This window comes from Brienomyrus brachyistius, chromosome 7 (assembly GCF_023856365.1).
Source record: "Brienomyrus brachyistius isolate T26 chromosome 7, BBRACH_0.4, whole genome shotgun sequence".
Taxonomy (NCBI): domain Eukaryota; kingdom Metazoa; phylum Chordata; class Actinopteri; order Osteoglossiformes; family Mormyridae; genus Brienomyrus; species Brienomyrus brachyistius.
In genome coordinates this window covers 18,914,489-18,927,070 of record NC_064539.1, presented here as the reverse complement: position 1 = coordinate 18,927,070, position 12,582 = coordinate 18,914,489, and the positions used below count along the sequence as shown (strand labels likewise).

Below are 12,582 nucleotides of genomic sequence, written 5' to 3'. Positions count from 1 at the left end.
GGGATTTTGCAGTATGTCCCCCTGGGGGAAGGGAGCCGGAGAGGATACAGTCATACACCTTATGGCTATGATGTGATTTACCACACCCCCCCCCCCCCAGAAACGGGGGCTGCTTGAAATACAGCGTTTCATTCAATCTGCCGAGGAGTCCAGTGGGGCCGTGAAAACAATAGACCACCACCCCCCCATATCTACATCCCTCCCCCAGTGTTGTGTGCATTGATGGCCGGGGGTGATGTTTCTCCATGTTCGCTTCCCAAAGCTCGCAGCAGAACGAAGCCCGTCGTCATACGCTGGCATCTGCTCAAGATGACGCTGTCGCCATGGTCACAGCGGGCCGAATATGATGTCATCCGTTTCTTTCTGTCCGCTCCTCCTCTTCGCTGCCTGTGGCGGGCTGGCTTTAATAATTGATTGCTAGGCAGTGGCAGAGAGCGGTGGATAGCAAGGGAGAGAGATGGTCTGATTTAAAAAAAAAAAAAAAAAAAAAAAAAATTTTTTTTTTACTTCCTCACTGTTTTCATTATTGCTCTTAAAGGGCCCCAGTACCTTTTAGCGGACAAAAAAAAATGTAATGCTGATTTGGAGCATTTTTTTAATCCTGCAGTTTTTGGTTAGAATGTGCCACTCTGGTTGCATTTGGGTTTTTTGTGTTCGCTGGGAGGATTCAGAAGAGAAGGTAAAGTGTAATCGTCTCTATGACGCTTGTCTTCTGAGTGCCTGTGATGGATGTGCTGATTTAATATGGCTATTTGACAGATTTGTCTGGGCATTTCCAGGCTGGGGCATTGTGAAGTTTGTGCTCAGTGGTTCGTTCTGCAATTCTGTGAAATTTTTCCCAGTCTGTATTACTGAAGGTGGTTTTAAAATACTTATTAAAAAAAGTAAACGGCAGCTGGTTGTTTTTTTCCCCACACTAATGATTGTAGTCAATTGCAATAGTGACCATTTCAGCTATTATAGTCCTTTTAGCGATGTATTAAAGTATAAATTATTACTATTATTTCCTTTTTGAGAATTTCTTTGTACGGATGTAAGAGTTCATTTTTATCATATGTATAAACATACTTTGTATCCATCCCAGAGGGGAAGCATTTCAGTCTGGTTTCCAACTGTCTCCCCCTTTGCCATGTTGTTGACTAATAATGAAACGCTCTTGAACCATGAACTGGCAGCAGATCATGACTGACAGTCATGTCAGAGAAGCGTAATTTAGGAAAAACGCCAATTGGTACATCTTATTGTTGCCAGATAGCTGCTAAGTTTTCTTTCTTATGCAGTCTGGCTGTCTTTGACAGACGCTGGCCTGTAGACACGTGCTTGTGAGCCTTGTGTATGTAAGACTGATCCATGCTTTCAGTAACCATGACATTTGTGCATGAGATCAAAGCTCGCTAACGCGTTCCCTCAAATGCTGTCACCAAGCTTTAAAAGCAGTATATTCTGGGGCTCTCTGTTCTCTGTACCCACAGAGGTGCAATTTAGAACAACACCATTGTCTTTAAAGTGTTATTTAGCACTTTTAAAGAATTTGAGCGTGTCAAACTATTTGTGAAAGTGGGGAAGTTTTGGTTAAAAAAAAAAAAAGCAAATTTAAAATTCCATCCAAAGTGTCACAGCTGTCTGAATGCTTTGTGTCCTACTACAGTGTGTGTGTGTGTGTGTGTGTGTGTGTGTGTTTTTCTCCCTTAAGACTTTTCACAATTATTTTTCAAACCTCTATGATTGTTTTCTGGTTAGGTTTCTGATTTAAAACCATTAGAAAGAGAAATTCTTGTCTACATGTGTTAACCCCATTTTACATGATTTATGTACATTTGCTGTCTGAATTAAACATTTATGTTAGGTTTCTTAGCACATTGCATAATTATTATAATGAATTCGTCTTCAGTGGCCACCTCATTAAGGACATAAATATTTAATGTCTATCTGTATTAAAGTGTATCATTGACCACAACATTTGACAGCATTTACAGAGTAATACAGCAGCCTCTGAACAGCAGGCGGGATTCCATTTACAAGGCAAAATGTGGTACTCAGTAAGATGTCAGAGTAAGAAGTTTCCCGGTGTGTGGGAGCTTCAAGAAATGTGTGTAGAGGTTTACATTTTAACAGACAGGCGTTGTTGATTTAGAGGAGGGGCTCTTGTGACGCCCCCTCCCCCACCTTCCTCGTCAAGGTCATTTTCTCAATTTTAGTTGACATTTACCAGATCCCAGTTTAACACAGTTAATTTTTTCCTCAGATGGTTACAAAATCTTTGGCTGATGATATCAATAATAACAATGGTTAATAATAGCTCAAATCCTTACCCAGAATTCTTTAGCTCCTTTGTAGCATTTACCTTCTGTTGTTGAATCAAGACATGTGCCAAGAACTTGTTTTGCTCTTTATATGTAACAAAAATGTGAGGGATGCATTTTTATTTCAGTTTTAGCACCTATCCCAGGAATGTCTAACTTGATTAGACAGCGAGCTGGATTTTAATGACATGTTTCAATGTCATTATTTGAACTTGCTTTTTATAATGAAATTGTGACAATAAAATGTTAGTAGATACAACAGCTTAAAAGCATCATCTGCTGTTTTTTGTCTTATGTCTGACACCTATTTGGATGAATGTATCTGCAGGTTTAAGCTCATCTGCCTCACCAGTAAGCCTGTGGGTGAGAGGGCTTCTCCCAGTCGCCTCCCCAGTAAGCCTGTGGGTCAGAGGGCTGCCCCCTGTGGTGCAGCTTCTCCAGAATGGCTCCTTATTGTCACTGATGCTGGCCTCTTGTGTGTATATATTTTTCCATTTTGTAAAATTCATACAGCCCAATGCAAACTCTCATGCACTCTGAATAATGCAGTTTGACATTTTATATCATACTATTGGCTTTGTAGAAACACCATTTCTTGCCTTTGATCGTGGCAAATTTATCCAACCCAAGAAATTACTATTGAAGCTGTAAGTATTAAGATTTTTGAAGAAAAAAAAAAAGACTTGTTACTAGTGCTCATGGAAAACCAGTATTCTGAATTGGCAAAGGTTTTTAATTGAGCTGATTTGGGTGGCGTGTGATTCTGTATCATAAAACAAGATCCGGAGATATTGAAAACTCCCTCACAAAGGGTTGACAATCAGATTGTCTGATTTAATTTGCTCCAGTTTCAATGGCCTTTTATCTTCATTCACTTACATTTCTCCCAGATTACCTTAAATCCTACAAGTTATCCGGCTAAGCAAGAAATCCTGCTTATTGAAACGGGCCCCAGTTTTAGCCGGGTTAATTGTTAGCCATTGTTAGCAATATCATTTGATAACAACACATTGCTTGGTATTTTGCACATAAAACACTGTAGCAACACATCCATAGTGTTGTGTGTACAACTGATTCCCAAATAAGATGTAACTGCTAATATAAAGTATAACGTTACAGCTTTAACTGGATGAAGGGCGCAGCCATCTTGAATTCTGAGGTTGGGGTTGTGTAGACTCCTCTGATGTTCTGAGTCGGAATTCCGACTTCAGGCGGCGTTCCAGTTGAAATTTCTTACTAGGAATCCAGAATTTCTGAGTTATGAGTTGAAATGGAAGGCAGCATTACTCTGCATCGAATTGATTGGGTGATGGAGGTTGTGATTGCGTAATGGCAGAAGCACAGCACCATCTACAAAAAAGCAGAAATGTTATCTCGAATCTCCCTTCTACTCATGGCTGCATCTTGACATCCTCTGCGTGAAAATCACAAGCAGGAAGCTCCCCGACAGAGACCAGCACACACTCTGCACGACGCCGGTTTTGTGCCAAGTATGCAGATGCAGGTCTGCTATGGCCATACAGGAACTGTATGCCTTAGCATCGGTCCAGAAACTACGGCTTTCTCCTCTTGAATCTAAGACTCAGCTATCGGTCTCCTCTGGTGTTCTGGCATGGACTTTTCCCAGAGAGGCTGAGAAGTGCCCCCCCCCTTTATAATTGGAATCAACCTTCTGGTAACCCCTTATTTTAAAAATGGGGACCACCCCTTGATTGAGAGAGAACCCCTGTTTGCCGGTCCAGAGGTGTTTTACCTGGTGAAATACTGGAATGGCAAATCAGCTGTATCGCCAACAATATCTGTTTCTCTCAGTAGCTTGAAAAGGACCTCATTCGTCCGGCTTTTCTGGATGCCAGTGTTCTGTCAGTTTATCAGATTGTCATCGTCCCTTAGGCAAAATGATACCTCCTCTTCCTGGTTTCTGATAGATGTGTGTACAATGTGGGAGGCATTTTAAAGGTTTAAACCCAGGTATTTTGCAAATTGAGGCATTTAGTAGGTTTGTTTTACATGTATGAGCACACTCAAAGAAAGTTTGCCCTGTTATCTGTTAATTTTCTAGAGTAGAAGCCAACATGTGAGTGCAGTTCAAATACAAGACGATGTATTCTTGGTGTCTTATCCTGTAAAGGGCTTTATGAAAATTAGTGGATGGATGGATGAATGGATTATATAGCATTATACACCTTTCTAAATGAAACAGGAAATAAAGGTTATCCTTCTGAAAAAAAGATTCCTTTTGCTAATTTGATTTTAGGGACATTTAAATTGTCAGTCTGTCTATATTTGGACGAACATGTTTGTACACAGATGAACACACAGGTCTGTGGCAAGGCTTGTCTGTATCGGTGGCAAAATGTTTCGATTGAGAAAGTTTTGTGTTTTTCTATGTGCTACCATTTTAAATGCCATGTCCGGGGCGAAAATCTATCAAAATGTCCATCGGAATTTGTTGTGGCGTTGATCCCTGAGTTAAATGGATAGATGGATGAATAGATTGATCGAGGGTTGAGTATCTGAAGTATTTTATTGTTGTTCTCCGTACGGTTAGTGGTGGCTTTGCCATGCGGGCGCTTTCTTCAAGCTCATTTGGTTGCCATAGCAACGTTATCCCCGCATTTGTGTCCACTCTCTCCTCATTTGGTTCATAATTCTGGTAATTATGAGGGTTTTATGCATGCTTTTCTGCAAATGCAAAAATACACCCTTTTTGGTCTGTGGGCATGTTTGGGCTGGGTAAGGGTTAAGGTTAGAAATGAATGGACAGTCCCTACAAAGATACGAGTGTGTGTGCGTGCGAGTGTTTGTCTGTGTGTGTCTGTACTAAAACAAAAACCTGGATTTAGGAATTATAGGGAGCACGCGGAACTACATTCAATGAAGGCTGTCGTCAGCGAATGATTTTTTTTTAAATGATTTTTTTTCGCATTTATCCATCACAATCTATCCTAGCTAATTCTTTCTCCCCCCCCCCCTTCACAGATATAGGTGTACTTCATCCTGGGGCGTATTCCATTCTGTGACGTTATCTGATCAAGGAGGATTCTTTTTTATTTTGACACCATGACAGACAAGTAAGTTTTAAATTTATTTGCTTGTTCTGAACACTCGTTTGTATTGTGTTTTTATTGCCAGGTGACCTTGAGTAAATTGGTTGTTTGTTTGGCCCCTAATGCTCCGCTATTAATGCACAGAAGAAATCAAGGCTGCACAAAGTCTCTCTGTGAGACATGCGATTTGCATCGGGCCTCATTTGCATCCTCATTTTCTCCGGTATGTTTGTAGCTGTTTCTGGCTGCCTTTTGTTTTGCTGTTGGGACTATTGTTTGGAGAGAGTGAACCCTCAGCTCCAGCTTTTGGCCTAGCTCGGGGAGCTGGTGCTCACACAGTAAACACCGAACAAAAAAATAATCGCAGAAGATATTTAGCCCAAGTGACAACATAAGCTCGTCTGTTAGGAATACCGGCAGCTAGGCTTAAACTTGGCATATCATTAGAGTGCCTTTGTTAGTCTGCATTCGTAGTTCAGTGTTTGCGTCTGGGGTATTGGAATGAAACTTGATTATATGTTGCGCGGCCAGTGATGCATTTCTCAGCGGCTGGCTGTGATAAGCCTCCGTCAGCACCATCTTGCCAGTGGCTCGCTGAGCTGCACCTGTTACCAGGAACATTAAAAAAAAAAGAAAACAGTGATCGCTGAATGCAGTGGCACTTGTCTTAAGCAGTGTTTCCCAGTCTGGTGCTGGGGGAGCCACAGTCAGTGGACTGTCTGGCTGGGAGCTCGGAGGGAGCAAAAACAAGGACCGACTGTGGTTCCCCAGGACCGGATTGGGAGACACTGGTCTAAAGTATCAGAAATCCTACCATTGATTAGTCATGGTTTTGCGTTTGCGGTAAAGCCAACATTCTGAGAACTTTTACTTGTAACTTTTGAGGATTTAAGGACAGCCTAGAGGAAGCGCTACACAAGATAATTTTAATGCTTACCTTCACATCAGTTTCATTATGCACAATTAACTGTTAAGATGTATTTTCCTCTCATTATACATCCAGCTAAAATTTTACATTCTTCGAGGTCAAACAAAGCAGAAGCAAATTTTCTCCACGGATGCATTTTTAATAAGTTACGATTATTTTGAGGGGCTGCCCTGAGGATCAGAAGTATACTAGCAGCCATGAAAGAGGTGACAGAGACCCTGCTTTAGTTGTGCATTGTTCAGTCAGTGCTGGTCAGTGTTGCAGCACAATTGTTTGCCTGGAAGAATGATAAATGTGCTGCCAAACGGAAGTGAAGACAACTGGAGAAACCAATCCTGTCGCTGACAGAACAATGCCGCCCTCAGCACAGTGCTGCTTAAGATTCATGTGGCTTGTGCAATGCACGTCATCTCCAATCAATTTGATATCTCCAATCTGTTTATCTCCAATCAATTTGATATCTCCAATCTGTTTTCTATTATACTCTCTGCAGAGGTGTATGTTTTTTTTTATATTTATAAATGTGATGTATTCTTGCATAAAAATGTAAGAACATTTCCCAAGTCATCTTCTGTTTACTGTTTTTTAACATGTACTGATAAATTCCAGCCTGGGTGATTTCCAACATTGACGCAATGGTTTGCATGCTGCTCAGCCAGTCAGTTATTTCACCTTTCTAATTAGACATGATAAAGGCTGGAATTTGGTCGTTAGTCCTTTTCACAGTGCCATCCTATCCTGGCAAAGAAACATCATTAAAGATTCTCACACTTTAAGAATGCCATTACTTCTGATCGTAGAAATGGCTCTTTGGAAGACAGCGATTGCCTTTCTTGCAGTTCAAGCTGTTGTAATCCTTTTCTCCGTCCTGCAAAGACAGCTTTCATTTGTCACATTTTGTGTCATGAATACATTGGAATCTCACCCATCCCCCCCCTTATTTCTCATTTGTGGGGAAAAAGAAAAATAGCATAACGGATTGTTTAATTAGTGAGGATTTACATTGTAAGTTGCAGATATGAGCTAAACATAAACGGTATGTAAGTTTACAAGCCTCATGGGCTTTTATGTACAATGTGCAACATACAAAATTTGCCTGTGAAATGGGGTAAGCAACAGACATTTAATACAATCCGACAATGAGGCGAAGCATTTCTTAACCTCCGTGAAAAGAATATTTTAAACGGAAAGCCCTCCACGACTAAAGATCAGCTGTGGGATGTTGCAAGTGTTTGCATTTAGTGCTTGACGACGCTGTCGGTGCTTCCCCCTCCCCCACAGAGCGCAGCCCTCTGCCAAGCTCTGTCACAGCAGCGGGATGTTTATAGATGAGAGCCGTGATAGTCAGCAGCAGAATGTGGAGGGTTGCCGTCTTCCCCAGAAGAATCACAGGGCTCTGGATGAGTGGCATTTCCCCATCCACCAAGCCTATTGCCCCATGTCGGGAGAAGAAACTCTGAAGCATAAGTTTCAATTGTGTCACATGGAGCTGACATGCATTGTTCCGCAGTGATCTCTTAACTGCAGCTCAGTCGTGCTCCGGACATTCACACTCGGGGGCTCCAGTGCAGTTTTAATTAATTTTTTATATGGAATTTTAAATAGGTTTAGTTCTGTGGTATTTAATTGGGTGTGTAGGTAATGCATGGATTATTCATTTCCTGGTTTGTAAAGAGTCACCATTCACTTCTGCACTTATACTTTATTTAGTGTGTATTAAGTTTATTTGCAATAAAATTGACATTTGGTGCTTTTTAAGATTTTAAATTTTATTGATCCCAGGGAGAAATTCTTGTAGGCTACATATAGCAGCGAGGCACCTAAAGTGTGCACAGAGACATCACACAAGCCAAGATGGAGCAAGATTGTACACATGTTGGTGACCAATAAGCTTAGTACAGGCGAGTTTTAAAACCAAACAGTACATAACAGAATATCCTGGAAACGGATTATTAGGGAAATAAAATAAATGGAAAACTGTTTTTTTTTTTTTTTTTTTTTTTCGTGTGTGTTTTTTTAAACATCAAATTCTTTTATAATGGGAGTGGTATTTGAGACTTCATTTGATATGCCTGTATTACTTTTCCTTTTCTTCAGCAGATGTCGACCTTTGAACATTGTGTGCAGTCATTTTTCAAATTATACCTGGTAAATAATTTATAACTTGCACATGAAATGCCTTTCTGTTTATTGGAGTAGTAGCATGTATTTAACGGACTGCTTAAGAAGACAGAAAACCACTGCATCTCAAAGTGTTGCTTATAAAGCCTTTCAGGCTAAAAATATTAGTGGTTAGGTTGTGTTTTACATTGTATGTGACTAGTGTCTGTTTCACTTTTGTTAATTGGTAAACGGTATTTCATAGTCATGTGTCACTTGAATGCAGGCTGTGCTCACTGTAGCTTTCATGTACAATCCTAATGAATTGCTCCTGTTCTTATTCATTATTTAAAGTCTCCGTTTAGGCTTTTGTAACCAAGTTGATTAATTGGATTTTTTTTTTGTTGGTTATGTTTCAAAAACCATTTCCAATGTTTTTGAACTTCTGTGCCCGGTTCTGCTGTCTGCCCATGCACGTATATTTAATTTCTAAGTATTATTTACTGTTCCTGGTAAGCAGTAGATGTAGCACTTTTGAAGTGCTCTTTAAGGCTCATAATTAGAAACATAAACAAAAAAACATCTGGTAAGTAGCATTTAAAATTAATGATTTCCTAAGTAATTTTCGTGTGAGAGAACTTGGTGCGAATCTGGATTGTTGGGCATAGTCTCTTGTCTCCTTTTGAATGAAAGTCATTCATCCTTTTGAAGGAGTTTAATTTTGCGTGGGGAAGCACATAGGCAAAAAGAAAGTGTTGTGAAAAGAGGGCTGGCCGTTTGTCACCGGGTTTCTAAGAGTGTGATGTCCTTTCCTGCCTCTCATTATTCGCCATTTCATTCCAAGAAGACATGAAGGGGACCCAACCGTGGCTTGTAGCTTAGTCATTTTTTTTTTATATGAAAACCAGATTAAGATGTTTCACATTTCAATGAAATTCAAAACAATTGTGGGTTCATGACAAACGGTCCTGTAAAAGGCAGCAGAATGAGGGCGTTCTCTGAGTTCTAGCAGAAGATATATCTTACTCCATTGTCCGGGGATGCCTTCAAACTGCTACTTTGTCAGACACAAACGAAGAGCGCAGAAGTCAAAAACCGGTCCCTTGGTTTAAAATAATTTTAATGCAAAATGGAAGATGCGCAACAATGTTATTTTCCCATTTATGTTAACTCATCTTGGCCTCTGTATAGCTGTGACAGAAACACACTTCGGTGACTCCGTACCGTTAAGGATCTCTTAAGAAGCAGATTGTATGGTATGACCCCCCCCCCCCCCACTTACTCTTCTAGTTAGAGCTGCGATACAAGGGAACTTGCACTCCTTGCATTTTAAGCATTATGCTTACATTTGTATGCATGTGCTAATGTTATCTTTCCTACTGGTGCTGGAAGGTGGCCTACTGCCATTTTTATATGCCATAGAGATCAGGACTTTTCTAGACCTTCCCAAACACCCCCCCCCCCCACAGGCACACATTTCCACAAGGAAGAGGATGATGAACAGAACCACTTAAGGGGATGGGAAGAAGGGAATCAGGTCTTTAGTAAAGGATGGGGGTGAGCAGCCATTTTCAGCTGTGCCTAAAGAAGAAGGAAGCTTAACAAACATCAGGTCTTTGGATGGCCTGCAGTAGGGTCTGGCGTCATCTTGGTCATGTGTTGTCAATCCAAAGTGAGCCTCATTACCTTATTGTAGGGCTGGGTGATGAAACGCTAATTATCGTGATCGAGGAAAATATCAATATAGCAAATCCTTGATGAAACTTTGACACGTATTGCATCACAATCAAACTGCGTCCGTTTTTCTATTTTTGTTTCCACCGACAGAGAACCGGTTCTGTTTTGGTTCACAAACCTATTTTGGAACGGTTCTGCAAGTTGCCACCAAAATAAAAACGTTGAGCCACAAAAGCCAGTACGTGTTGGATCCTGAATGGGAACCGTGATGACATGATGGTTGAACAGTACATGCCCACTCACCAGGCATAATGCAAACATGGAGGAGACATGTGGAGAACGAAAGATTGATCTACGTACCAGATTTAATGAGTTATAAACTTGTCATGGGCTAGTACTTTGAGATCTCTTAAGTAGTGAGTAATTGTTGCCACAGTAATAATCCACAGAGAATTCAGAAATGCTAGGAAGAATGTCAGCGGCGGTGTTTGCATCTATTAAAATTAACCTGTTCAGCCTCGATCTCATTTATGAAATGTGAAATCTTGTTTGCAAGTGTTTGTCACATTTAATTTAAAACCACAATTAGCCATCTGGTTTCTTCAACCTTTGTTAAGGAGCAAAAAACTGCCTTTAAACTGGAAAGAAATAATAGGATCTTTCACGCTGAAGGACCTTTTTTTTTCTTTTCTTTTTTCTAACTAAAGAACTAGGAACTTGTCATATTCACACTGCAGGAGCTCTGCCCAGTTCCTGGAACCTTTTCTTAGTCTTTACTCCAGACAAACTACTAGTGAGGTTCTTTACAGGGATAACATACTGCTTGGTTGAACACAAGCACCAGCGTTGAAGTAGCAGAGGAAAAATTGAGCAGATGAATTTTTTTTTTGTACCTCAATGACAGTTAATGCATCAATAAAAATTTTTTTGTCTAAGCGCCTCCATATTTACACGTCAGAAAATTATATCTGTTAATGTGGTTTTTGTCGGTCAAAAGCGCAATGTCATTTCGCTGCCTTAAAATAGCAAGACATCGATAATGCGCCCAGCTACACCTCATTTAAAAAACACCGCGAAACGCAGGCGCAAAGTCATTTAGTATTTTAATGACTTGTGTGAAAATGACCAGTGCTGGTATGAACTAGCAGAACCACTTTGCGTCGTACTTTGCGCAGGTGGAAAATAGGGTCTATTGACTCCACAATGGGATTTGCATTAGGCCCTTCTGCACTCACGCTGCCTAATTTTTTAATCCGTATTTCGTAATATTCGTCTGTGAAACAAAGCCTCTTGGATCATCTTCCCATTCAGTAATATTAGTTTCAACTAGATTTCCATATTCTTGATGTGCCGTTTCCACAATTGTATACTTCACCTGTGCCTCTTGTGTTAAAAACAGACAACTGTCATTTGGCATTGTACTAGTTCTGCTCAGTTTACCAAATAAATAATTGATGACCGGCTACAGGTCACTCTTGAAAACAAAATCTGTTGTATGGTTGTACTTCTAAACCTCATACTCTACCATTGGTTCTTCTCAGAGAAATGCAGCAATAACGTATTTCTAATTTTGTGTTTCCTGTAGCCTTACAATTTTGTAGCTCTCGCTGAAAGAAGAGTATCCCATCTATTTGGGCTTCGTGGAGGAGCAACAGGTCAGAATAACAGTTCGGCCCGTTGCATGCGCGCATGCCGTTCTGTGAAAGCTGCATGCTTAAACCCAATTCTTTGCTGCTTCATCTCTCATTTGGGCTTTTATTTCTTAATTTTGTTGTTTTTATTTAAATTTTTATTTTGCTTGCTTTAAGGCTTTTCATCCAATAGAAAACTGTGCTTTTTGGACTATTCATAATTCATTTTCCGTAATTTTCCGTGAGAAATATACAACACATTACCAACTGATTGAATATTGTACCATACCAACGTTTTGTGATGTTTATTTTGTAATATTTTTTTTTTTCATCCCCCCCCCCCAAATCAGTGTTATACAACATTTTATGAACATCAGAGTGCTTGACATAATATAGAGATGCCAAATATAGAGATGGTCAGAGATGCTGCCATCTTGGTTCATAGTTTTCAGTTTACACATTCAAATGTTTGAATATAGCAGTCGAGGGTTTAAACAACACAAAATGAACCACTGTCTGCCACAAATCTTTGCATGTAAACTATTAATTAGAAATCGATGCCGTGTATTTGAAAATTTTGATACAGTATCATGAAACACATTGCGATACTCAAGTGTACCGATATAAACCCCTAAACCCCTTTTAACTTTGTCTCCTAGATTATTGACAAGTGACTTTCAGCGGCTTTGATGAATTTTCATAATAAGCTGTCGCTGTAATTCAGCCCACAGTCTCTCACTTGGGTCTGTAAATGTAGCTTTTGCAACAGCTGAGGTAAAAACCTATGAGGCACTGGCTTTTCAGTACAGTGCTATGGGATTCTTGAGCTACTTAATTTCTTCTCTATGTTTGCGACCATATTTAACTGATATTCATTTGAAATTTTGCCTTTT

The 12,582-nt window shown here is 40.1% G+C and overlaps 2 protein-coding genes across 10 annotated transcripts in view; one reads left to right on the top strand and one right to left on the bottom strand.

The window, feature by feature from the left end:
* The window catches only part of bxdc2 (brix domain containing 2), a 277,175-nt gene that overhangs the window by 20,143 nt on the left and 244,450 nt on the right, over window positions 1-12,582 (bottom strand). The gene's annotated exons all lie outside the window — the stretch shown is intronic.
* Window positions 1-12,582, top strand: part of sema4d (sema domain, immunoglobulin domain (Ig), transmembrane domain (TM) and short cytoplasmic domain, (semaphorin) 4D) — a 37,004-nt gene that overhangs the window by 6,279 nt on the left and 18,143 nt on the right. For 4 of the 8 annotated variants that reach the window (XM_049019721.1, XM_049019722.1, XM_049019714.1 and 1 more), the window contains exon 2: window positions 5,286-5,377. In XM_049019721.1, the coding sequence (XP_048875678.1) occupies window positions 5,367-5,377 (11 nt within the window). In that variant the 5' untranslated portion in view covers window positions 5,286-5,366. Of the gene's footprint in view, window positions 1-529; window positions 680-5,285; window positions 5,378-11,643; window positions 11,714-12,582 lie in introns of those variants that run through there. The other 4 variants (XM_049019718.1, XM_049019720.1, XM_049019719.1 and 1 more) reach the window with 3 other exon arrangements.